Source organism: Sebastes umbrosus, chromosome 22 (assembly GCF_015220745.1).
Source record: "Sebastes umbrosus isolate fSebUmb1 chromosome 22, fSebUmb1.pri, whole genome shotgun sequence".
In the NCBI taxonomy this organism is placed as follows: domain Eukaryota; kingdom Metazoa; phylum Chordata; class Actinopteri; order Perciformes; family Sebastidae; genus Sebastes; species Sebastes umbrosus.
Window position 1 is genome coordinate 7147202 of NC_051290.1, and position 26863 is coordinate 7174064.

General features: G+C 41.5%; 1 protein-coding gene across 4 annotated transcripts in view; it reads left to right on the plus strand.

The window, feature by feature from the left end:
• The window catches only part of nlgn2a (neuroligin 2a), a 229545-nt gene that overhangs the window by 169859 nt on the left and 32823 nt on the right, over positions 1-26863 (plus strand). For all 4 annotated transcript variants that reach the window (XM_037758315.1, XM_037758317.1, XM_037758319.1 and 1 more), the window contains one exon: positions 26310-26495. In XM_037758315.1, the coding sequence (XP_037614243.1) occupies positions 26310-26495 (186 nt within the window). The remainder of the gene's footprint in view (positions 1-26309; positions 26496-26863) is intronic.

The following is a 26863-nucleotide window of genomic DNA, read 5'->3' on the forward strand; positions in this document are numbered from 1 at the left end:
ACGAGCACCCAGCATTTCCACCTCCGCCCGCCCACCCATCCCAAAAAATATGAAAACCCACACTGCATTCACACCTCCTCAATGTCCCACTTCCATTCCACACCCCCTCTCTCCAACGCCTGCCTGCCCACCCTGCTTTTGGCAGGTTTTTTCGTGTTTTTCCCAACGCGGTCAAGATGTGCTCAAGATTTGCTTATCGTAAGATGGGGAGGATGGAGGGGGGGGGTGATAGAGGGAGGAAGGAAGGAAGGCACGGAGCGGGAGACTGAGAGTAGAGGAGGGCCGCGCAATCTGATCAGATGCTGTTAACATGGTGACTTCAGCAGGATGGCGAGAGGGAGATGGATGTGCAGATTGCATGTATTGTCTCCACTGTGTGTGAGTTGACGCGTACGTATGGTTTCACAATGTAGTCCCACTTATTTTGCATGATTGAGGACTGGACTGAAAGCATACATACGTACGATGTGATGTTTATCTGCCACTTAGGGCTGCCAAAGTTAACGCGATAACGCAAATGCATTTTAACGCCACTAATTTCTTTAAAGCGTTAATGAAACTGGTGATTTTTAGGCTGTAGCGGGTTCAGTTTTAGAGCTAAAGTGAAGGTATAGATATCATATGAAACCTAAGGAATCCATCGGTACTAACCATGTCATAGCAGCTTGTTGCGAAGACGGCTAAATAACGCTCCAAAGTTACGCTCCAAAGTTACGCTCCAAAGTTACGCTAAGTCTTGGTGAGGAAAAACTGGCATGGCCATTTTCAAAGGGGTCCCTTGACCTCTGACCCCTGACACACTTACAGCTGTTGTTGCCTGTTGGGCTGCAGTTTGCCATGTTATGATTTGAGCACATTTTCTATGCTAAATGCAGTACCTAATGACGGTTTCTGGTCAATATTTGTCATTGTTTTGTGTTGTTAATTGATTTACCATAATACATACTGTACATATATACATACATTTGCATAAAGCAGCATATATGCCCACTCCCATGTTGATAAGAGTATTAAATACTTGACAAATCTCCCTTTATGGTACACTTTGAACAGATAAAAAATATGCAATCATATGATTAATCGAGATTAAATATTTGAATCGATTCACAGCCCTACTCACACACACCCTGTAAGCCTCCTTTTCCATTAACACCACCATTGCCACCGGCACTACCTTCGTCGGGCACCACCTTCGTCGGCCTCCACCGTCCATCTGTGCCTTCCCTAATATGGACACGCCGTCACTGGAACATGATTCATTTCCTCCGAGCGAGCAGCTATTACAAACCTTAATCTTCCACCATTGTACAAACACACCAGCCTCACATATATGCGCACACATTTACACCATGATTTATAGAATTTAGCGATAACAAACTCTCATTAATATATGGGAAACCTATACCCTCGGGGTGAAAGGTGTGTGTGTGCGGTTATTCATCTGAAACATTAGCCTGAGACCATCCGATAAAGAAAGCAGTGTGTGTTTCTGCATCTCTTTTGTGTGTGTATGTGTACATCTACATGTAACCCACCCCTCCTCATGAATATGGTAAATGTGTAAGCTCAGCCAATGGCCAGGATAAAAGGGCCGTGTGTGAATAAACTCTCCATAATTACAAGCTGCGATTAAATCACCACAACCAATCTGCTGCCATTCACTCCCAAGGCTTGAACACACACTCTCACACACACACATACTGTATATACAGTATATACACTCTGTATTGTCTCCTGGTTTAACACGTCTTCCATGGTTGATAATGGTATTTTTTTTAGGATGGTGCTTGATTATTTCCTCTTCTTCTCCGCTCTACTCTCAGGCGAGATTAAAGATGCAACATGTTCATTGTTTCCTCTCAGTTCTTCCTCTCCGGCGAGTCTAAACTTCTATTACTTTTGTCATTAAGCACCCCCTAGCCCCATCTCTATCTCTTTCTTTCTCAAATGTTCTGTTCCCATCCCCTCCACTTGTCGCGCTCCCTCCTCGCCCCCCCCGGTCTCGTCGCGGACCAATCAATCCCATATTCTATCTTTAATGCGCTCTATCATAATTTTCTCATTATAATCAGAGAGTGATTGGATTCTGGGGGTAAATGAGGGATTCTGAGAGGTAATTAGCAGACTAATAACTCCGAGTTCTGACATGCTGAAATAAGAGACGGATGGAGGGACTTTGAATCTCTCATCTGCGGGGATGAGAGGAAGAGGGAGGAGGAGGAGGAGGAGGCGGTGGAGGGAAATCAGCCTCTTCTGAAAGCTCTCTGCGCAGATACATCAGTAGCAAGCCCAATATTATTCTGTGGTAGTGGGAGGAAGGGACAAGTGTGCGAGTGTGAGTGGATATATTTGTAACAGCAGGCGCATTTTGTGAGTGTTTCTCCGCATTAATTCTTCTTCTTCTGGAGTTTTGGTTGTGAATAAAGCTGGGAGCAGACGTTAGAACTTCTGAGAACAAGTCCTAGAAATTAGGTTTATATGCAACTAATTTGTTTTGCCAAATGTGTTTTGCAGGAAACATAATGCCGTATGGATTATATTCACTTTTTTTTCCTGTTTTAGGAAGTGCTACATTATTGTACCACGTGCAATAACAAAGACAGCAGAGACTGGGGTTTCACCTCTTGAGTCCTGCATGTTTAGGCCAGTGGTTCTCAAACTTTTTCCCCCCTTTGGAGGAAGAAATATTGTCACTATGATGTTTGTTTCTCATAGTTTATTCAGTCAGTAGTCCCAGTATGTTAAATAGGTAGGTAGCGGTGCAGCCCTACTTCCTCATCTCTTTTTTGATTACCGTCAGATGAGCACGTTGTCTTGTTCGTCTCTGAAGCGGCGTCTGTTTTTCGTTTTGTCCCTGTCAAATATCTTCTTATTTTTCTTTTAAAGATTATTTTTTAGGGCTTTTTATTGCCTTTATAGCACAGGAAAGGTGGCAAGAGAGAGGGGATGACATGCAGCAAAGGGCCACGGGTGGGAATCGAACCCGGGCCACTGCCAAGGACTCAGCTTACATGGGGCGTACGCTCTACCGGGTGACCCAGAGGTTGCCCCGTGAAATATCTCTCCATTTATTCTGTAAACCTACAGACTGTCTGTCTGAATGAACACCATTGCTACCATGGATGTACTATAAAGAGCCCATTTGTTTACTGTTCCGCCCTGAAAAAGATTGAAAACATCAACTGCGCATCACAGTTTGAGAACAACTGGTTCCACTGGTTCCGCTTTAGGCAATAAAAGCACTTTGGTTAAGGGGTGGGGGGGGTTTACCAGTAGCCTGCATACATGATTTCATGTGCACGTATAGCACCAATGAGCACTATAGATTCAGGTTTATGATCGTACAGACTGGTGCACATCATTCGTCAGGGTTGTATAACACCTGTTACGGTTGCATGTGTCCGTTGGCCTCAGGTGTGCGTGTCCCGGCCAGCGGAGCGCGTGATTAGCCAGCGCTGTCAGCCATCCATCTTGGTTGGTGGTAGAGGACGGGAGGGGTTAGGTTGACAACAGACCTGTGCTGGCCTGGCCCCGGGATACAGCTATGTCTCCATCCACCTACCAACCACACACACACACACACACACAACAGCAGCAGCAGCAGCACCACCAAGCCTGCAGGTTAATGGCTTTGACTCCTGTCCACTCCATCTCTGTCTCTGTCTCCTGCTCTCGCTCTCTCTCCCTGTCATTTCTTTGTCCTAGTCAAATGTTTGTGCTCTCCGTCTTAATCTCTCTCAGTCTTCTTCACCTCCATATAGCCTCCTTCCCCTTCTGTGCCTTTCCTTTCCATTTCTCCATTTGTTTCCTCCATTACCTTTCCATCTCCTCATTACCTCAATTCAGTTTCCTTTCTCCATCCCATTCTCTCTCCCTCTCTCTCACTCCGTCTTACCTGGAGTGCGTGTTGCATATGTATGAGGGACGTGACAAAGTGCTGCCCTCAGCGCAAACACAGCCAGGCATCCGGAGAGTCACGTCCGTACGGTGGTGGAGAGAAAGAGGAGAGGGGAGAGGTGGGGAAGAAAAAGAAAAGGAACAAGGAGAGAGGAAGGTTGGGAAGGACGCAAGGAAACAGGAAAGGATTTAGTTGAAAGTTGTGTTTTCATAAATGAGGACAGGGTTTACGGCTATTTTTAAGCTTTTTCCATTCGTATCGCTGATCAACCATGTGAATAGATAATAACAGCCTTCTGAACCTACTAGTAGGTGTAGCAGGCCCCTTCTAACTCATATCTAGGAGGCTGATAACCGCTGATGATGCCCATTCAAACGGCTGATAACATTCGAAGCGGGTGATATACTTTGTTAAAAGCTGAATGCACTGTACTGACTTTAAATTAAATGACTTTTAAAGCCCACAAACTTTTTTCTTTTAAACAAAATGCGGCAAAGAGACAGAGTAAAAGATTGGTACAAAGATTAATTGGACCATACGTAATGTAACATAGGAGCTGGTTGAAAACAGCAGGTTGAAGATATCTATCTATTCCGACAGAAACAATAGAAGATCAGGAACGAATGAGAAGAGAAATTTAAGACAAATAGCGAGACCACAGACAGACAGACAGACAGACAGACAGACAGACAGGTCTTCGTCCCTCTCGTCATCTCCAGCGATGTGCTACCTTTGGCCAGTTGCCAGGCAACAGTGTGCTTGACAACAGCCGAGGATGAGTTGTATGGCGCTCCGGTCGCAGCGAAGAATCATGGGTAGCCAATGTCAAACAACCTTCCCTCTCAACACACATACAAGGTCAATAAGAGGGCACTCATCTTTTACCAATGGGAGAACAGAGAAAACAGCATGGCATAGTCTACTAGTGTGTGTGTGTGTGTCAAGAACTAGAGTCGTCTCGCAGGATCCACCTGAGTGGTTCACACACACACACAACACAGCACCATACAGACACAAAGCGATTCAAAGGGCTTTACAGGGGCATAGAAATATGTTAAATATATTAAACATGACGCGCATTTGAAACGTCGATATCGCAGGCGATCACGTTCATTTGATTGTGGGAAGCCAAAATTGTGATCGCGATTAGTATTTGATTAATTGTGCATCCAGGTCAGTGAGTTAGTATTTGGCAGTTATGTGTGTTTGTGTATATATATATATATATATATATATATACACAGTATGTGTTTGTACTGCTCCCCACCGCCTCTCGCTGTGTGCATGAATAAGTGAATGTCTGTGTATCCCACCGCGTGTGAGCCCACCCACCTGTGTTTTGCTCCCTCCTACTCCCCAAGCAGACACCTTTATAGAGACCCACCACGGTTTACACCTGTAGCTCATGGTAATGCTACCATTGATACACACACATGGATATATACACACACTGAACACTCACAGTGGGAGTGGAGAAAAAAGACCTCCAGTTACTGCAGATGAGGGTTACGGAGTAGAAAGAGAAGGACTCATAAGGAGGCATCTGACAGTCATTCCTGAGTGCAGAGATATTTTAATTCATTTAATAACAATAATTTAATGTAATGTCTGTATGTGAAGTCATTTGGTGATTTTTGTGGGCCATTTTCATTAGTACACAAAATGTGTATTACTCCACAGCTGAAAATAGTCCAAAACAAAAGCACAATTTGATCCTATTTCAGTAACGTTTGTGCCCAGCTGTTTTAGAGAAATACTTAACCCTTTTTTTAAATACTAAACAATGTATTTGTGACTCGTTTTTAAAGATTTAAATCCTCACGAACAAATGGGCTGAGTGCAAAAGAATAGAGATTATCGGTTTTGGGCTTTCCAGAGGATTTGTTGACAATAAGAAAAATGTAGAATTTCGCCAGCCTTATTTTACATGAACATTTCCTGTCTATAAATATAGTAAACCATTTATACTAACCATAATATAGTTATAACATGTACAATTTGTGCTTTAAGAAGTTTTCACGTATAAAAATATGTCCCAAAAAGATTTTAAAAAATAATATTTTTTCCATAAAAGTGTTTAATTATCTTGTTAAAAATTTGAATTTGAAATTTATGAATAAGAAAATATTTCAAAATACGTAGATGTGTTAAACTGAGATTTAAGGTGAGCACAGAGAACCTTTCCTCCTTCAGCAGATGGATGTGAAAACAGCCTCGTCGTGTCTGCACATACATCATTCTGCACAGTGAGGGTTAAACATCCAGGTAGTAAGAAGCAAAACACATTTTTATTTTGATAATTCAAAATATATTTGCACTCTGCTTTTCTCCCAATTGTTGCACATCTTTCCTTTCTTGTATATAGCTAGAACTGTGAATGAAACCCAAAAGGAAAATGCACATGGCAACAGTGAAGTGTCGTCCTGAAAACGAATGCTCTCCTCCTCCTGCCGTCGCCAGTCATTTACCAATATGTCAAATTTCTCTGACCTGTGATTTTTTTTGAATGCTGGAATGCAGTGCTCATTTTTTCCACAAGTTTCATTCATTCAGTGCCGTCTGAGCTATCGCAGGTGACAGATGAATGGATAAACCAACAGACAAATGAACAGACGAACCAATGTCGTCAAAGGGGACAAAAACAAGAGCAAACAAAACCAAACTCAGGGGCGAACTCACCAAGAATGGATTACCAACCGCCACCTGCCCCGTCTCAAGTACCCATTCACAACAGATATTGCGCTGATGATTTTACAGCGCAAACACGCCCGTAAAGTTTTGTAGCTGAGTGCAATAAATGCGCTTGAGGCCAGTTCGTCGGTTGCAGAGCACACATATGCGGCTGGGTGAAATAATACATCATTAATGAGGAGAATATGAATTCCATTCTCTTATATTAAGAGATATTAAGAGTTCCCACGCAAGCAGAAACGTTGCATGCGTCTCCCCATTAACAGATGCTATGTGCATTTATGCACAAGGCACAGCAGCGTAACTTCACTGATTATTTAAATCTTATAAGCACCTGATAATAAGAATCGTTGTGTTTTCGTTACCTTGGAATGAGCCATGTTGCACCGCCATGTTTCTACCGTGGCCGAGAACAAACAAACCAAACTCTGTTAACTTTTCCTGGGCCGGAGTCGATAATGTTACTCGCTCCCGTCCCCACCGCTCTCTCTCTCTTGCTTCACCACTCACTTCCCACGTACACACACACTCTACGCACTGGCTCTGCTCCAAATGGCTCTAGAGAGGGACATTTGCGTTCTCTCGTCGGCCACCGTAGCTCTCCAACACGCTCAGCACACAGGAGAAGCTTCAGTTGGTTGCAATCTCCTCACCTCACCGCTAGATACCGCCAGATCTTACACACTGGACCTTTAAGACGTGTGTGACTATTAGCATTGATCTGTGTGAATAGGACTTTTTTGCAATGCATAGAGAGGGGCAGATTACACACTAAATGTATGCATATTACTTAATTTAAATACGTGCACCAAGACGCTTTTTGCTTTCTTTTTGTCTTATTTGCAGTGACTTTCTGCAGTAGCCCTGAACGGACATATCAAATACCGTCTCTAGAGAGGGCCATCACGTTTTTTGCATTACCTAAAGGCCACCGTAGTTCTCCAACACCCATGGAAAGGGAGGGGTGAGCGTAGGTGTATTCAGTTGGTTGCAATCTGCAACCACGCCGCTAGATGTCACTAAATCCTACACACTGGTCCTTTTAATGTTTTCAGCAGTTTAATTTCACATAAATGCTTCTGTGTCATGTCTGCTGTTGTCTGATGTTACTCTCCTAACATACGCGCTCGGCCCCTCCTGTGTCATGTTGGCGGTAACTAATGGCGATGGAAGCAGGAAGTCCTCTTGTTATTGCCTTGCTGCCGGCTCTGCTTAAGAGAATCGGGTGCGCTCACAGTAATGCGATAATGCTGCTCTGATGAGGTGTCACTCAAACACCTCGCTACTGAAAAAGATGAGAGAGAAGAGGCAGTGTTATGGCGTGTGTGTGTTTGTTAGCTCATGTTTATGCTAATTTACAACTTATGTCTGTTCTGTGCTATCAGCAAACCCGTAGTGTGCTGCATTATTGCTTGCGGTTTTGAGCGTGTGTGTGTGTGTGAGAGAAGAAGTACCGGTGTGTGTGTAGGTAAACACATCTTGTGTGTGTGACTATGTGTGCATTAATTTAGCAGAGCCGTGGAAGCGCCCAGGCAGGCCAGTCTGTTAGTGTAGCCGCTCTGCCACTACTTATTAATCAACCTGGCAGACAGACAGTGGTGGCACTGCCCCTGTGCCTGCCAAATAGGGAGCTGGCCTCACTCTGATAACTTTCAACACACTACACCCACTGCTCCGAGGCTGCCAAATTAGGAGCAACTCTGGCTAAGATAAGTCTAATAGTCTCATGCTGTGGGAGGGTGATAGACTGCGGCTCGCCCTAAAAGGCCGACGGTGTGGGTCGGCGCTGCGAGGGTGGGGGTTAAGAAGAAGAAGAAAGCAAAAGGTTGTGAGGAAGGGAGCAGAAGAAAACAGAATTGTCTTTTTTTTAGTTCATCCGGTGAGGCTTGGCTCGCCACGTTTCGAGCAAAACTTGGCCCAACCCGGACGCAGGAAGTATCCGCGCTCTAATAGCAGGTTGGCTGAATGTCAGTGCACACTCAAAGTGGAGCAGTTTCTCTGCCAGCAGAAAAAAAGATGACGCTTATTTACAATCTTCATTCATGTGGTAGTCCAGCAGCAGAAGCAATGTCACTGCCAATCTCTGCTGGCAAAACTTCCACCAAGGCAGCAAATTGATCGGCCAAACTGTGACTTTGGATGGGTCAGAAGATTAATCCCTCGGCTCTGTGCTGAAGTGTAAATAATTGTCAAAACCTCCGAGTGCAGCCGAGCGGAATCTGTAAGTGCGTTTTTTGTTCATTTGGTTCTTTTATGGTCTGCTAAACTTAAAGACTTCATAGCTTGGTTTTTGATGGCGGTTTAAAATGATCTGAATAATGGACATTTCTGGTGTACAGAACCATAAAATGTGTTGTAAAGAAAATGTGACACAGTGAAGGGTTTCCTTGCATCTATTTATGTATGAATTATTCATCAAGGCCTTGGACATCTTTCATATCAGTCTTTCTGTAGATTCACTCATACATATTGACTTTGACTTCTCTCTGACTACACACACTTCTTTGACTCTCCATCTTATTTCTGACATTTCTTCACTCTCTCTTTCTCTGTCGAACGCAGACGCAGGCCTTCTACTCAAGTACTCTGCACCAGCTCGAGCTAATGTTTCTCTATGGAGAGAGCGATGACAGTGACACGGTAGAGCAGCCCACCACGCAGGTTTTATACCTTGTCACTGCGCTCAGTTCAAAGTATGAACCTAAACGCTGTTTGCTGCTGACCTTTCAAGCGTATCCAATAAGATTACAGGAGATCGAGAAGCATAAACGTGAAGGTTTCCAGAGATATAATCAAGCCCCGATAGCGCAGGCTGCACTGTGACTTTGGCGTCAAAATTGAAGGTCACATCATGACATGCTCTGGTCCAAAGAACACTTTTCCAATACGACAACACTGACTGACTGGCTGGCTGACGGGGTGCACTGTAATGAAACAATTTTTTTGTGTGTTTTCCTACGAATGTCAACAACTTGGTTGGGTTTAGGCAACAAAAGTACTTGGTTACAATGCAGTCGTCTGGAGTGATGTTGCGCACTGTCAAGCAACAATTACACACAGCAGATCTGCTGGTTACATTTTCTTGTAAATCAGCTACTGTTGTAAAATAACCACAGAACCCTCCGTGCTAACGTGCACATCGAAAGTGTCGTTTTGGTTCATTAATCTACGCAGTTTCTTTCTTCAAAGCATCTCTCTGCGCTGGTTTGCTGCTGCTGACGGCAGTTTGTGGAGCTTATCAACTCTGAAAATGTTCGATTTGCCATCAATTTTTGTAAAACTACTAATATTCTAAATCTACACAGTTGATTTCTCGCCTCATAAATTCTCAGAAGTGAAGTTAGTGTCGAAATAGCTATGAAAAATGTAAAAAAACTTGCTTAGGCCATGTTTGTTGTGACCATAGACATAGCTGTGTCATTACAGCGCTTTGCATTGTGGGATACAGTAGGCGAGGTAGACTGGTCTGATGCATACTGGATTGTTTTTCCAAATCAGTACGACATCCGGCTGTTTTTGCATACTATAGGTTTTGGTTTTGTTTGCATACTGCATGCTACATGTTGGCCAAATCAGTACGTACTACTAGTATAGTAGGAGGTTTTGAATTCAGCCAAGGAATCTGTTTGGTCTCATTTCCAAAGGTAGGCATATCATAGTTTCAGAGGTCTTACTGAACATAATTATGTAACTTGATAAAACAACAAAAAAGTCTAATAAGGGTCAAATAATTTTATAAAAACGTGTGACGGTTTCAATTGTCCTTTTATGGTAAAGGTAGTAAAGCTAATCATGTAATTAAAATTGACTATTGGCTACAAAATAAAAACAAACATCTGATCATTCATTGTTTAATACGATACATTTAATGTTATTCCATTAAGAAATTGAATAAAAGTGTTTTTTACTGTCTAAAAACATGCTCTACCAAACTTATGAACATTCATTGTTGTTTATATCATATATTTAATGTTATTCTTTTATAGATTTGATAAAAAAGAAAAAAAATCTGTATGATTTTTCACCATTTCTGGGATGTTTTCAAAGTAGCCTCCTCTAAATATGGTAAATAATTAGAATAAATACATGAAAATAATACTAGTACTGGTAATACTACTAATTCCATTGAAGGAAATGGACATATGTGGGTATAAATCAAATTATAATTTGATTTAGTGAAAATTAAAGGGTACATCCATAGGTATGAGTCTAATAAAATGTAAAAGCATCCCAGAGATGTCACCAATTAGAGCCACCTGGTTTACATATTTTTTTCTGCTGTATTTTAAAAGTATTTGAGACATCATTTGTAGTGAAAGCGTGTATCATTCTTTCTGCAACATGAATTGAATGTCCTTGACAATAAACACAGCACATCATTTATAGGGTGAGCACTTGGTGTTGCAGCTCAGACACTTCTCATGTATAGGCAGCGTTACAGTTGAGTCTGCCTCAGAGATCAGAAGAGGGGGAGCGATGGACAGCGAGATTAGAAGAGAGAAATGTATTCTACAGTCTTGTTGCAATGTCGGCGGGACAGTGTCTGAAACACCACCGTACTGTATACACTACTGGGACACACACACACATACACTGAGCTCCATTAATGCATGGGCTTGTCCAGGCGCAGCTGGCTGAATTGGAGAGAAGAAAGACGGCGAGGGACAGATACACGAGATAACAGAGAGAGAGAGTGGTGGAGAATTGCAGGAATAGATACGTGCTGCCTATCAAGGTACACTGCGTTCTGCTACCTGACAGGTGCTTTCTCTTTGTGCCTGTTCGCCCTGCTGATTGTTCACTTCTTCCCATTGTAGTCTGCTGGCTGGCAGTGAGGACACCAAGACGCTTTTATTAGTTTTTCCTTGAATTTTCTGCTGATGATTTTCGTTTCTGTCGGTCCCTGGCCGTTGCTGCCCCTGGCAACTAACTGGGATGCTATCATACTGTATGTATGGCTTTCTCATGACTACTGTGGACATCATTTATCAATATAATGCATGAAGTGCAATGTTCCTAAGCAGTGTGTCTGATCATTTCAAAGCTAAAATGGGGATTCATCACTGCACACTTATATCTGAAATTGTGTGTGAATGCATGCAAAGCCCTGGTCTGCTTACGCACCACAGCTGATGGTCAAAAAGGAGAACTGTAAATGTATACGAGGATAACATTAGATTATTACCTCAGCCAAGGAAGGAACTTGGGGCAAAAATTGTTAATGTTTCTGGTGCGTTTCCGGCGGCATCGGCAAGGAGGTTCCCACTCTGAACAAGCTCGTTCTCTGGGAGTAGACTGGCGCTGTGTCCGCGAAATAGTTCAGCTTCAGACGGTTGATCTGCAGAACTGTACCGGTACGAGGCAGCGGCCCCCTCATCTGCATAATGAGAAATTAAATGCAGAATGAAATGCATAAAAAATTGCAAAAAGAAATGTGTAAAAAAATGTATAAAGAAAATAATAGAGAAATAAATAATTTGGGGAAATAAATAAGGGGTGAAATGCATAAATAAATAAATAAATACATACATAAGTAAATAAATATAAAATAAATAAAAAATAAATGCAACAATAAATGAATAAAATATAAATAAAAAAATACATGTATAAATAAAAAATAAATGCAAAACTAAGTTAATACATTTCAAAAAATTATAAAAAAATAAATACATAAATAAATAAAAGGGAAAGTTTAACAGAAGAGTAAATAAATATGGGAATTATTACAAAGATAAATAAATAAATAAAGAAGCAAATTAAAACAGAAATATCAATTTACTTCACAGTTTATCAATTCATTAATGTCTACATTTATTTTTTATATTATTTTTGCAACATTTAATAACTTATTTATTTATTTATTTATTTATTTATTTTTGTTTTTGGCAGGTTCCGTCCTCCATAGTAGCATGGGCCAAGGAGGAACCCATTTAATTTTGGAGCAGATCCGAATTACAGGGCGGATACACAAATTATTTTTCACTTTCGTTAACTTTTCAAGATACGGCATTTGGCCTTGGCGAAGGTCTGCGCTGCCCTTCCAGTTCATTTATAATATATATTGCCTAATGTCTATTTATTACTTCTTTTTATTATAGTATATATATCATTTATACATCCAAGCATGATTGAAGAATTGACATTTATCTCAGTTGGACTTCAAGTCAAGGTTGCAGGTCAGCGGTTAAATCATGTAAATGTTAACGTTGAGTCAAAGATTATAATTTGTACGCTGCTTGAGGACTTCGGGACCTGTTAAAACAGAAAAGTCAGAGTTTGTTCTGTCTGTAAATTCCACCGACTGCTGATAAATCAGGGTGCTGCTGTTCGAAGCAGCAAATGTTCCAGATTTCATAGACTGGCTTCACCTCACAAGACGGACGAGTCTTGGCAAGTTGATCGTATTGTGGACGAGCGCGGCCTCCCTCTCCTTTTTAGAGCGATTTCATTCGGGGCATTACCTCCATGCATTCAGAACAATGAGTGATGTGACAAAGGCCCAGGCACCAATCATAAGGTTGACAAACAGTGTTATCTGGCTTCGCACATGGGAGCAGTGTTTTCCATTTGGATGTGATGGTGTGAAGAGGGAAAACACCACCTCTGAAAAAAAGACTTCAGCACAGTCGTTTGTTTTCTTATTTTATTCTTAAGTAGAAGACGATAACCCGGTAGCCTTTGGCTTCTGGGTCAACACTGTTATACTCCACCGCTCCATGTCACCAACCATGTGTCACCCTGCCAATATAATGGAGCCTTTCATATTCCAAGTATGATTTAAGTGGAGGAATGTAACTTAGTACATTTTCCCAAGCACTTTACTTAAGTGCGGATTTGAGCTGTTTGTACTTGAAAATAATCTGGCGATACGATATGTATCATGATACAGATTCAATATATTGCGATACTGTAAGCAAGGCGATATATTAATATGAAGAACTTATATAAAGTAGTTAAAATTAGCTCCACCTCAACCAGATAAAACATTAAGATATTCTTTAATTCATCAATAATAGCTATTCAATAAAAAAAGTTGCTGCTAATACTTCTGTACTTTCATTTAAGTAAGAACTTGCCTGTCTTTTACTTGTGGCTAACTATTTTTACATTGTGGTACGACTGCTTTAAAGTAAAGGATCTGAATGCTACTCAGAAATTGTGGTCTGGATGTGGAGATTTGTAGTTCAACTGAAATGTTCATACATTTTAATTCACTATAAATAAATAATATTTCACTCTTATTATCATTTATTCATAAAAATTCTGATTCATGATGTGAAGACCATGTTTCCGTAGCAATGTTAGATTTATAATAACACCAAATGGACGCTGAATGGTAGGAAACTTAAATATGGGAGACGTTGCTGCCCGATGAAAACCATGTATCTCTCAAACATCAACTTTTCATGAGCTGAGAGAAAGCGTCCACATGTTTTATATCTCTCTTAAAGGAACAGTCCGAGTGTCCGACAGACCATGTGTGTGTGTGGCAGCGGTGAGTGTGGGGTTGTCGGTGGCGTTATAGCCGTGAACGTAGCTGTGCGGTGTGTGTACAGTTTATTTATCGGTGAATAAATGCTACAGGCCAAGCTCCCGTATCCTGCAACAGTGACTCAGACTCTCTTAAGGTGGGCTGTTAAGGTGGACTAGCTATTCTCCTTTAGGTGACAAGCCGCTCTTCTGAGTTTTGCTCAGCTTTTTTCTATTTCTTTTAACCGATTAATCGGTTAAAATTCTTAATGTCGGTTAACGGTTTAAACGGTTAATTATTAACATACCTAGAGTGAACTCTGCCGTGTTTTCCCTTTCCCCTACCCATGTGAGTTTTATTGGCCAGCCACGGTTTGAACCAGTCAACAACTAGTTAACATTGAAATCCTGACCTACCACAAGTCAACAAACGCCAAATGTGTAGGAGATGGCAGTGCACAATTCTTCCAGAACATTGTTTATCTAAATTGTTTACCCAATATACATGCAAGTGGAAGGTCAAAGTAATCGAAAGCTTTGCCGAGTGCATGTGTGTGTGAGTGTAGGGGTGTTTGTGTGGAGGATGAGTAATCGAGAGGGATTTGAGAAGTTGTCCTCCACATGAGGCAGGAGTCAGATTGGTTTCTTTATGCCTTGGAGATAAAGTTCTCTTTGTCACACACACACAAACACAAACAGGCCCGTGTCATCCACACTTTTGATGCGAAGCCTTATCTGGCAATTACCTTCCAATACTGAAGGCATTCGGCATAACTGACATTGTCCCCATCAGAGTGAAATGCATTTTTATCATATCATTTGCATATTTTAATTACACTGCCAGGGAAGGGGGGAAGACATCAGACATCTCCATGAATGTCTGTTCTGTTGTTTTACTTCTGATGGACAGGATGATCGGGAGAATGATATAGGGCTGCATGTTTATGGCCAAAATGATAATCACGATTATTTAGCACAATTATTCATCGCTAAAGTAGCGAAGATTAAACATTAAACATTACGGCCACTACACAGTTCTCCAACCATGTGTTATGTACATACATTTGAGTCATTATACCTGGCCTAGGGCTGCACAATTGTGGCCAAAATGATAATCACAATTATTTTGATCGATATTGAGATCACGATTCTTTATAGATTTTAGGGAAAAAATATTTTTATTGCAATTTCACATTTAAATAAACAGAGCGCTGCTTTCACTTCCATGTTGAGCTACATTCCAACCGTCAAAAAGTCTATAAGTTGTCCTTTTCCTTTTACCTTTTATGATTAGGAAATTAATAGGAAATGCACAATTGCATTTTTATTATCGATCTTCCGTAGGTCGTACCTCCGGAAGATCGATTGTGTTAAAGCTAGAAGAAGAAGATACTGGCATCATATGAAACTAGTAAACCTAATGAATCCATTGGTACCAACCATGTCATACTAACTCGTCAAGAAAGAGGTTAATTCACACTCCAAACATGCGCTAAATTTTGGCGAGGAAAAATTGTCATGGGCATTTTCAAAGGGGTCCATCGACCTCTGACCTCCAGATATGTGAATGAAATGGGTTCTATGGGTACCCAGGACGTTCCCACTTTATTTAGTTTAAGTCATAGTCAAGTCACATATGTGAGACATCTGAAACCTGTCCGGCTTCGACTGGCTGCTGACTGACGGTGCATGCTGTTAGTTTAGGAAGCGCTGCAGAGTTTCGTGATTAATCGTGATCGTGATTCATATTCGATTACTTGTATAGCCATAGGCCGATATATACTGAGGTGGTGAGTTAGCGGTGTTGAGGTTTGGTACCAATCATGCAGCAGGGAGAGGAGCATCTCAGCGCCGACACACTCCCCCAGCGTGAAGCCGACCCTGTGAGTTGAGAAGGAGGTTAGCAGCTAAATAATGAATCCCGACACTTAAAAAACAGAGCCTCTTTCATTGAACATGTTTCGATGTGAAATTTGTAAGGCTGAGGCTTTCTGTTCATATTAAAACTTTTCCACAATAATACATGAAATATTGAGAACCATAACACAGGATGGTTAACCAAAATACAGCCACGCTTCATTCTCACGTTTTTTAAAGGTGCAAACTGAGAATTATTCGATTTTTTTTGTAATAAATAAATGACAAAATGGTGCCAGCTGAACAAAACCCATGCTCAGCTAAACTGCACCACGCTGCCTATACTCAGTGTGCCATGCAAACTTGAGCGCTGCGTGAGGAGGTGTTACAGTATCTAGGCCAACCCAGCATGGGCTCTGTTTGAAGTATTGCAGCATTTTGCCAGCGCGTAGTGGAATAGCAGAGGTCTACTTTTAGCTCCGGAGATGCACAGACACAACAGCCATTCATTCCCACTAGCAGCCGTGGAAGGCGGAAACATGAAGAGGAGGGGACGGCACACACACACATGCATTCACAGACAGACTCTCACACACACACACCAACGTATGCACGTACAAATAAAAAGCCCACATTTCACACAAGCAACACTCCGATGCTCACACATACACCCACATGCGCACACCCCTGCAGACGCACAATGAGTGTTTATCCGTTTATTTCTGCTGTTTGTTTGTTTTGCTCGGTAAATCCTAACCACCGCACAGCTGCTGCTGCTGCTGCTGCCGCTGGAGCAGGCGTGGACAGCAGTTTGGGGATTCATTAGCTCTTGTTTTCCTCCCTCTGTTTTCCTCCATCTCTTCATTTTTTTCCCTCCATTCCTGGTCAGGGGCATTGTATAATCAGTTTATTGTAGGGTTGGACCAAGATACTGCTCATGTGGAGCTGATTTTGGCACTTTGGGCTTTCTTTATTCAATCTTTTTTTACATTTTTGTAACACTTTCATGGTAATTAGGGGATAATTAGCAAGTAACCTAATTGAAATTTCTTTGGAATCACCGCAAAATTTATCAAAAAATTACTTTGTTTGGCTGTCTTGACTTGGGACTTGACTCTGGACTTTTATTATTATTATTTCATATCTATTATAAATATTATTTAATAATTATATTCCGCTATTTCCCAATAAGCAGTAATAAATAGCTGGTAATTTATTTAATAATTTCCTGGAAAATAATACAAAGTTAATTGATATGCTTTATTTCCATGTCTGCTGATAAATAGATAATAATTAGCAAATAACTAATTTGAAATTTCTAAAAAAGAAAAAAAAAAAAAAAGCTATTTTAGCATATAATTATTAAATCATGTTTATAATAAAGTCATTTTCAATACATTTTTGAGGTAAATATTGGGGTAATTTGGCAGTAATTCCAAAGAAAATTAAAAATCTGTTACTCGCTAATTATCACCTAATTACCATGAAATTTGCAGACCTGTAAAATGAAATGTTACCCACATTTTTTAAAGTTTTGGCCAATCCAACATCATATCAAAGTCAGCTTACTCATCGTTTTGAATACTACTAAGTCTCTGGAGGAGCTGGCTAAGTTGAATACTACTAAGTCTCTGGAGGAGCTGGCTAAGTGACCCGAGTGATGATGTCATCAGGGTTATCTCAGCTTGGTCTTGTAATAGGATGCTACAAATATAAAAAAAAAAAAAAAAGATCTGTGTTGCATAGAGTTTGATATCTGTATTTTTAGACCTGAAAAGGGTCACATTAAAATACAGAGACAAATTATCAGATACTAACAGCTTGTGGCAAAGTCCTGAACGAGCCCAACTACCTGCAAAGCTCAGTACCAGAACCGTGACCTCAATTATCAAATCAAATTAAAATATAAAAAATGAACCCAGCTGTTATTCGGGTAGTCCAGAATCATGAGCAGAAGGACTCTAACTTGTGGACTAAATTTATGGTATTATATGGGCCAGCAGAGTCTCACAGGTGAGATAAAACACACACACACCAACAGTGACTCTCTCGTCTTCTAAAAGCATCACAGGAGTCTTTCCAGACTAAAAACAATTACTGCAGCTTTTTACAAGTGCTATCCACGCGCCCACACACATTGTGCCATACATTGCGTCCGATCTGGCCCACGGCGCCCCTATTTCACCCGCCATTACCCTCTGACTGGATAGAAGCCCCCAGGGACTGCAGCACCCAAGGGAGCCACATGATGGATAAACAGGAGTGCAGGGAAGGAAGAAGAGGTGAGGGAAATACAAAAAAAAACAGGGGAGGTGAAGGCTTTGAAATTCTGAGCACACACTCACATCATGAAAAGGATCATGATGCGAGCGTGTGATCAGGCAGGTGAGCTATTGTTCCTCGGGGTTGTAAAAGTGTTCACAAGGCAACAAAACCTGATCGATAGACACACGCCGTCACTCTATAAAGACTCTAGTTAAAAGAAAGGGGAGTGAAATAGGTACCGGCCTTTCTTCTTGTCCCCGTGGACACACACACACCTGACAATGCATCATCTCACTTCCTGTGATTGTGTTTGTCCCTTTGTGACTCATTCTGTCTCAGTCAGAAGCTCTCGTCCTTCTCCCTCCCTGTCGTCCTCCCTCTGTGTACGAGTGTGTGTGTGTGTGTGTGTGTGTTCTTCTGCATCCCTGTGACACACTTGGATCGGCCAACGACAAAAACAAGAGCAGTCGCACTCCTCGATGTTAAACACACATAAAAAACATGCATGTGCAAATTGAGGCACTCGCGGTCCTACTCTGCTGGGAGCTGGCCTGGTTTCTCTTTCACCAGCGTCCACACACACACACACACATTTTCTGTCTTGCTGTTGCGCTATCTCTGTGTTGTTGGACCACACAAACAGAGCAAACAGTATGACAACACACAGCTTGAGATGACATCAAACACATTGATGTGAGCACACGCACGCACACACTCACACAATTGGCCCTATGACTTCATGGGGGAGCAAGAGAGTGACAAGGCTTGAAAGAAAGTCCACTGACAGTCCACCCGCTAACCTCCAAACACACACACACACACACACACACACGAAGGACAGGACTTCAGAGGCTAGCAGCCTTAGTCCCAGACTAAACCCTGAGAGATGGAGGGATTGAGCCACAGGGGACCGGGGAGATGAAAGAATGAATGAGGGAAGAGCGAATGAAGGAGCTTCCATGAAAAGGAAAACCAGTAAAAAAGAGGGAGGAAATGGTGCAAAAAAACCTGAAGAAAATTTGACACACCAAAGCATTTCCTTTACAGTTGCTCAAGATTTCAGTCGTGGTTGATTTGGCGACACCCGGTGGTAACAGCAAGTGTGTGCTAATTTTACAGCAAGCACTTGTTGAGCTAAAAGCAGTGACAAATATTGCGTTACCTGAGACCGTTTCACAATGTAAGGGTGCTTTCACACTAGCACATTAGTACAGTTCATTTGGGCTGTTGTGAAAGCTGTCAATCGAACCCTGATGGTGCGGACCAAACAACCGAACCAAGACTGCTTGAAAAGGGTTAAGTTGTGGTGTGAAAGCAAACGAACCAACCACAGGATTTTACGATAGCAGATATGTGATTTTAGCATGATTCCAAAAGCTGGTAATCTGTTCAGGAAGCTATCTGTATTTAAGACCATTTATAGAAGCACGTCAGCGCGGATATTTTCCCTGATTAATAGGTCAGCAGCTGTTAAAACTGCTGTGCTTGTATCCGACTCTGTGTACTACCTCCATTAAAAAGGGTGTGTGACAGTGATCCACCAGTAATACGCCTCATGTGCATGTCCGTGCGCTCCCAGACGTTTGCTCTGTGCGTTCTCACCATTCATCTGAGAACGTGCACAGAGGCTTTTGTGCAGTCCCGTCTCAACTATTATTCATCATGACATGCGGTCGATTTGCAGTCTAATAATACGAATAATACTAATAGTCAGTTATTAATCAAAGAACATAAATATGCACATCAGAAGCATTAAAGTGCTGCACAAACTTCTGTCAGAAATTTGTGTCTGGGTGCGCCAACCAGAGCAGACTGAGCTTTTTCAGGAGGGGGGTCTTAAAGAGACAGGCGCTAAAACGGAGCGTTTCAGACAGAGGGTGAATACAGGTATATTCAGACAGACAGTATGAGAAAAGTAAAGTGTTTCTTGAACATTAAAGCATGTAAACATGTTCAAGTAGAAACCCAAAATACAAGTATGAACCTGAAAATGAGCACGATGTGTCCCCTTTAAGGGTTATACCTTTTATATACCGAGAGGATGCAGCACCACTTTACTAATTGTGGGACCACAGCATCATTAACCCGCTGCTGTTGTTTTCTCTGCTAAGTCAAAGGTTGCAGAAAGAAATAGATGACAAGAAAATGTAGGAGATAGGGGGATGGGGAGAGAAAAAGAGCAAGTGGGAAATAGCGAGAGAGAGAAAGAGATTAGCGAGATGTGCTGACTGCTACTGACACCAAGCAGGTCTCCCCTTTATACGGCTGATTGTTCACATCTCAAAATGCCATTGTTTTTCTGCTCATGAAAGGGTATTGTACATTAGACATATCCAGACTCACTTAGAGAGGTCCTGCCCAGTACGAGGGCATAAAATCTGAATAATTTCACAGATAATTGGGTTGTCACAGCCAGGCAATAGTAATAACAACTTTAGAGAGAGAAAGAGCACAATAAGAAAGAGGGAGAAGAGCGCAGCGAATCACCCAAGGCCAATCGCTGTGTCTAAGCCAGAGTTGTGTTTGTGGAAAAGAAGCCTCTTTATAAGGCTCGCTGAGAAAAAAACAAGTTGAATGTTTCTCATTTCCCCTTTTTCTACCACTTCCCCCCCACTCGCTTGCGTCATTCGGTGTGAAATGGCAAAACGTTTAGCGCGGCGGCGGGATGATGGCGCGGTCCGATTTCGGCGGCGGTGGCATAAACAGTGAGGCACGCCGCTGTAATTGGCATAATACACTTAGACACCATTTACGAACGTGCAGCCTATCTAACAGGCAGGCGGCTTTCATCACCTTCGAAAGTAGCGGGCACAATCTGAGTGTGTGTGTGTGTCCTGTCGAAAACGTGTGTGTCCTATACATTATTCAGATGCTTCGAGCCGCCCACATCTGTTCATCTCTCTGGACGACACACACTCTCCTCTGATACACAATAATTACTATGCCGCCAAGAACACACACACTCACACAGAGCGCTGGCACCCACGTCAACTCTCTAACAATGAATCCTCGCGGGATAAAGTGTGTTAGAAGCACAGTTTGTCACCCAAGTGTCCGCACCGTTCACACACACAAATCATAATCACATGTATGGCTGCACTCACAGTCACAGATGCATGCACCTCTGTGCACACACACAAATCATTATGACAAGTACGGCTGCACACACACACACACACACACAAGAAACCTGTACAAGCATAATGTCATGGCTCTCTGATGGCACATAAAAGGGCTCATTGTTACTGCAGGATAGAGGCCCAAAAATGACATTTGGTGACAGAAAAAATGAGCGTGCACTGGGTCTGTGTGGGCGCGAGCATGTTTGAATGATTACATATAGGCTTTGTGTGTGTGAATGTGTGCCCTGTTTACATGTGCGATGGAGACGGAGAGTATGTCTTTGCGTTATTCCCGTCTTTGTGTGCTCGCATGTATATGTATAGTCTGTTTCTGTGTGTGTGTGTGGAAGAGAGAGAGGGAGGCAGTCTTCTCTGTAGTGTCAGCCTTTGATCAGTGTCCCTGTGTGTGTGTGTGTGTGTGTGTGTGTGTGTGTGTGTGTGCGCCAACCCCTGGTGTCTTGGAGGCAGATGAAACACTGTGCCTCTATCCGGGACTCACAGAACACCCACTATCCTCCTCTCCTTCTCCTCTACTCTCTCTCCCGTACCCCCTCTAACCACCATTCCTTACCACAGCCATTTTAAAGGCTATTCATGTGGAGCCGCGCTTTCATCTTGCATTGCGGCGTTTTAACCAGCTCCTCTGTTTTTGTTTTGTTTTGTTTTTTCAAGCCTTTTATCAGATTATAGAGGAAGAGGAGGAAGGGTGAAGTGGCCCGCTGTTGTACACTGACTCACAGTCAGATGGACGCAGCGTGAAAGCGCGAGAAAGACAGCGGCTTTAACAAGATAACGTTATAGGATCTGGGGTGTCTGCTGGCTGTGTGTAGACCCAGATCGGTTGCTTCTGTATTTTGACGTCCCACCGGCATAGTACACATTATGTAAGAATGATAACTAAAGAGCCAAACTGGGGCTGTCAAAGTTAACACGACACGTTAACGTAAATTCATTTACACCACTAATTTCTTTAACGCTTTAACGCAACTTTTAGGTTGGAGCGGCTCGGATTTAAAGCTAGAGTGAAGATACTGCCATCGTATAAAACTAGAAAACCTAAGGAATCCATTGGTACCAACCATGTAATACTAGCTTGTCAGGAAGGAGGCTAAATAATGAATAAATAAATAATTTTGGCACAGCAATAGATGATCTTGCTTCATAAATTTGCACAATAATGATGAAACAGTGATTTTCATATTTTCCACATGTTAAAGCTACAGTTGGTAACTTTAATGAAAATAACTTTTTGTCATATTTGCTCTGTGTCATAGTAAATGAGATGGATAATCTGTGAATAAATCCGGTTCCTCCGCTTCCTTTTAGTGCTCCTAATGGCGTTTACAAGATTCCACTGCGCCTGAAGAAAAACAACCAATCAGAGCTGAGCAGTCTCTAACGCAGCTGTCAATCACTGCTCGTAAAACTGGCAAACTAGACCAAATATGACACAAAACGTTATTTTATTAAAGTTACCAAGCTTTAATATCTGGACTTTATATGAACACTGCTCCCATATTGTGTGCAAGAAACTACGCTGACATAAAAGTATTGCTACGTATTGCATTAATTAGCTCAATGAATGACCTCATAAGCATAATTGGTTATGTTTAATATATCACAGTGATTACAGTAGGGAATTAGGAAGCTTATTTGTGCTCGGCTTAATTAATGCACTCAAACATGCCGCTTATTTGTGGTGTTTAAAGTGTGCTGTGATCCCTTTCGTTTTTTAATGGATCACCTGAGATATTAAATTTTGATTGATTTTGATTGTACTTGCAGGATGAAGAGAGAAATGATTGGGTAACACTGTGAACTTCAGTAGCCTTTATCAGAAGTGCTACATATTTCAGGCTTTTTTGTAAATTCAGTATAAATATATAATTGTATGCATCAGCCTTTGTGTATTATATTGTTCTGCATTACAGTTTTGTGCTCTATGATATTCAGAGAAAGTGCAGGTCGTGCTTTCGCCACAAGGTGGCCCTTTATTCATACATGGGAGTAGGCTGTCTCTTGTTAAGAAGCGTTGTTATTGCTGTTTAGTGAGGACTATCCAGGCCATGCCTGTCACTGCAGTTTATTTCTTTATTATATATTAAAAGATTATTATTCCTGGTATTATCATTTGCATAATTACCTCTGCCATTAAGGAGGTTATGTTTTCAGTTTGTCAGCAGGATGACGGAAAAATGACTGTCCGATTTTCATGGAACTTGGTGGAAAGATGTAGCATGGGTCAAGGTAGAACCCATTAAATGTTGGAGCATATTAAAGGAACAGTGTTTAACATTTAGGGGGATATATTGGCAGAAATATAATATTAATAAGAATGTTTTCTTATGTGTATAATCACCTGAAAATATGAATCATCGGGTTTTTGTTACCTTAGAATGAGCCGTTTATATCTACATATGCACCGTAGTTCTCCTACACGCTTGGCACACAGGTAGTTTCAGTTTGTTTGCAATCTGCTAGATGCCGCCAGATCCTGCACACTACACCTTTAACATTTCGAGATAGGGCATTTGGCCTTGTTGGCCCTTCTAGTTGTATTATTATTTATAACATTTTCCTTGTTCGTATTGTTTACATTCTAACATACACATTTCAATTTCTGTATCATTTCTAGACCACACAGCCACAGACTCACAGCTCGTATCCTTAAACGCACCACTACAACTATCGCTGGATCCTGAATAGATATCTACTCCCATGTCCGAACCAGAACTACAGAGACACACCTTCCTAACTAAACCTCTGTTGTAATGTAATTAGCACTGAACAAAGGAATAGATGTATAGTGAAGTGAAAAATGCTTGTGACTTTACATCGGGTCTAATTGGAAATCTTGATAATAGATCTTGGTAACACTAATTAGGCACCCAGAGCAGACAACATCCTGTATGTTTGTGTTTTAACAGATCCAAGCATCTGGCTGTATACAAGTGTTTAACCTCTACTGTATAGGCTTAATGGATGACCTTTACAGTGCACCTGCCTTTAATAAAGCTCTAATTAGGAGTCCCATTAGGATCGGAGAGGCTGCCAGTTAATGGGCACTTAAATAGAAAAGATTTAGGTCTTTGGTGGAACAATCGAAGATACTCAGCGGTAATCATGAGAGGCGAATGTCAGCTAACAACAGAAAAGGTGAGCTATTATTACAATGCTCTGATGAATGAACAATTGTCTTACAGAGAAACTTTGAGGGACGTTCAGTACGTTATCATTCCACAAGGGAGACTCAATTTGCAAACAGGATTTCATGTCATTTGTAAATCCATGAAACAGTTGTTGCAATGAAGGAATAAACAAAATTAAATCCAATAACATCAGACAAAGTATTGAACAAATGATGAATGTGCTAACAGTGCTGCATGTACAGATGTACAGCTCACAACTAAGACCATGTAGAAATAGGGAAGAACTCACATTTGTCATTCATATCTTTTCCTGTGTGATGTTTTGTAATTTTACATTCTTGAAGGATATGGCTGGCAATATTCTTAATTATTATAATATAAACAAATTTGTCAACAAATTAAATTGAAGGGACCAGAGCCAACAATGCCAGAGCCAATGTGAAGAGTGCAAAGTGAAGCCAATGCAGAAGTGCCTTAAACTTGCATTCTTTCTAACGGCCAGCAGGGGGCGACTCTTCTGGTTGCAAAAAGTTTAACTTACAACTTTAACCTTTTCACAGTGTTTTCAGTTCACCTTAAAAATGTCTTATTCAGCGTTCGGTTGTACTTAACTCCACCCTCTCGTGTCACTTCTGGTTGCAAAAAAACAAGATGACGACGGCCAAACTCGAGGCTTCAAAACGGAAGTCCACAAACCAATGGGTGACGTCACGGTGATTACATCCACTTCTTCTGTGGCCCCAAAGCCCATTTGTAAATCTTTAAAAAAATGAATATACTGACTATACTTTAATTTTTTTTATCTCAGTAATTTCCTTAAACAGATGGGCACTATAGATTTTAGCAGATGTTACTCAAACAGGAATAAGAAATTCTTTTGTTGGGAACTATTTTCAGCTGTGGATTAACACTATGTGGCTATACTAAGTAGAATCAATTCATTGTTGCTTTTGGTTTTTATATGGTATTTGTTGGCATTAAGACAAATATAGAATGCCACGGGTCTTATCCTTTAACAGGGCATTTCGAAAATAGAAAGCTTAAGGGATATCATATCATATATTGGTTTCTTATATGTTGACCTTTTTTCCTGGAAGACATTTTGACGTGTTATCATAGGAAAACGGATTATGGCTGAATTCTATTTAGCTGCTTCGGGTATTGTGCATGCTGGCTCACCGTCACACTGTGCCACGGCTGCTTGCTGGGACACCTCAAGTAACACCTGTCCTTTTTCTACTGTGACAAGTCAAGATATCAAAATGTATTTTTTTCTACTGTAAAAGTTTCTTTCTATTGATGGACAGTAGCTTTCTCCAAAAAAAAAAAAAGAAAAGAAAATAAGAAAGACATTGTTCCATCCTAAATTCCAAGCACGATGTGTCATCACTTGTAATCCGGTTACTGGTGTGATTCAGATTAGGGTCACCTATATTTCTGGGAATGCAGACTTCTGTACTGTAAGTGGCTTTGTGTAAAAGTCCCTGCTCGATGCCATTAGACAGAGTAAACGTCATTAAGAGAGGAGCTGAAAAAGCAATTTCGTCTCTCGCTCCCTTTGCTTTCTCCGTGTGCCGTCTGTCACTCCTTGTTGATGAATGATGGCGTTGCACACACACACTCAAACACACTTGTTCTCATGCAATTCCCTCGCAGTCAGAAGCTGATTTACAGGCCAAAGTAGGGAACATTTGCCAGACAGGTACTAAATACTAAATGTACCGATACTAACGTCATCTTGTCTCTCTCTCTTTTCCCATCTCTGCATCCCTTCTTCTTCCCCCTTTCCTTTGTTCTTTTCCCTCTTGTCCTTATCCCTCACCTTCTTCCTACATCTTTGTTTATACGAATACCCAGGCTTCCTCAGTACCGGCGATCAGTCCGCTAAGGGGAACTACGGCCTGCTTGACCAGATTCAGGCCCTGCGTTGGCTCAACGAGAACATCGGCCACTTCGGCGGAGACCCGGAGAGGATCACCATCTTCGGCTCCGGAGCTGGGGCGTCCTGCGTCAACCTCCTCATCCTCTCGCACCACTCGGAGGGTAATTGAAGACTTGTTTGTTTTCTTGGAACATAAATCCATTTTTCTTTGTCCGTCACCTCACCATTCACTTGTTTTTTCTTAATAGAAAAACTCCCAAGCACATTGTTCCCACTGGGATTCCTGGAATATCTTTCGATTGCTAATAGCCTGGATCCATCCCTGTGAATGACTCATTAACCACACGTTTCTTGACAAACGGGGCGACTGCTTACATGAATTCCACCTGATCCATTAATGTTTCCTCAGTTTAGATCGCTAATCCCTGAATAGCCACAGTGCATATTTACAAACCTTCTCTGTGTATTTGTTCTATATATTTGCGGAAAACAGATGGCGACGCACACCTGCATGTCCAATTCAACCTTT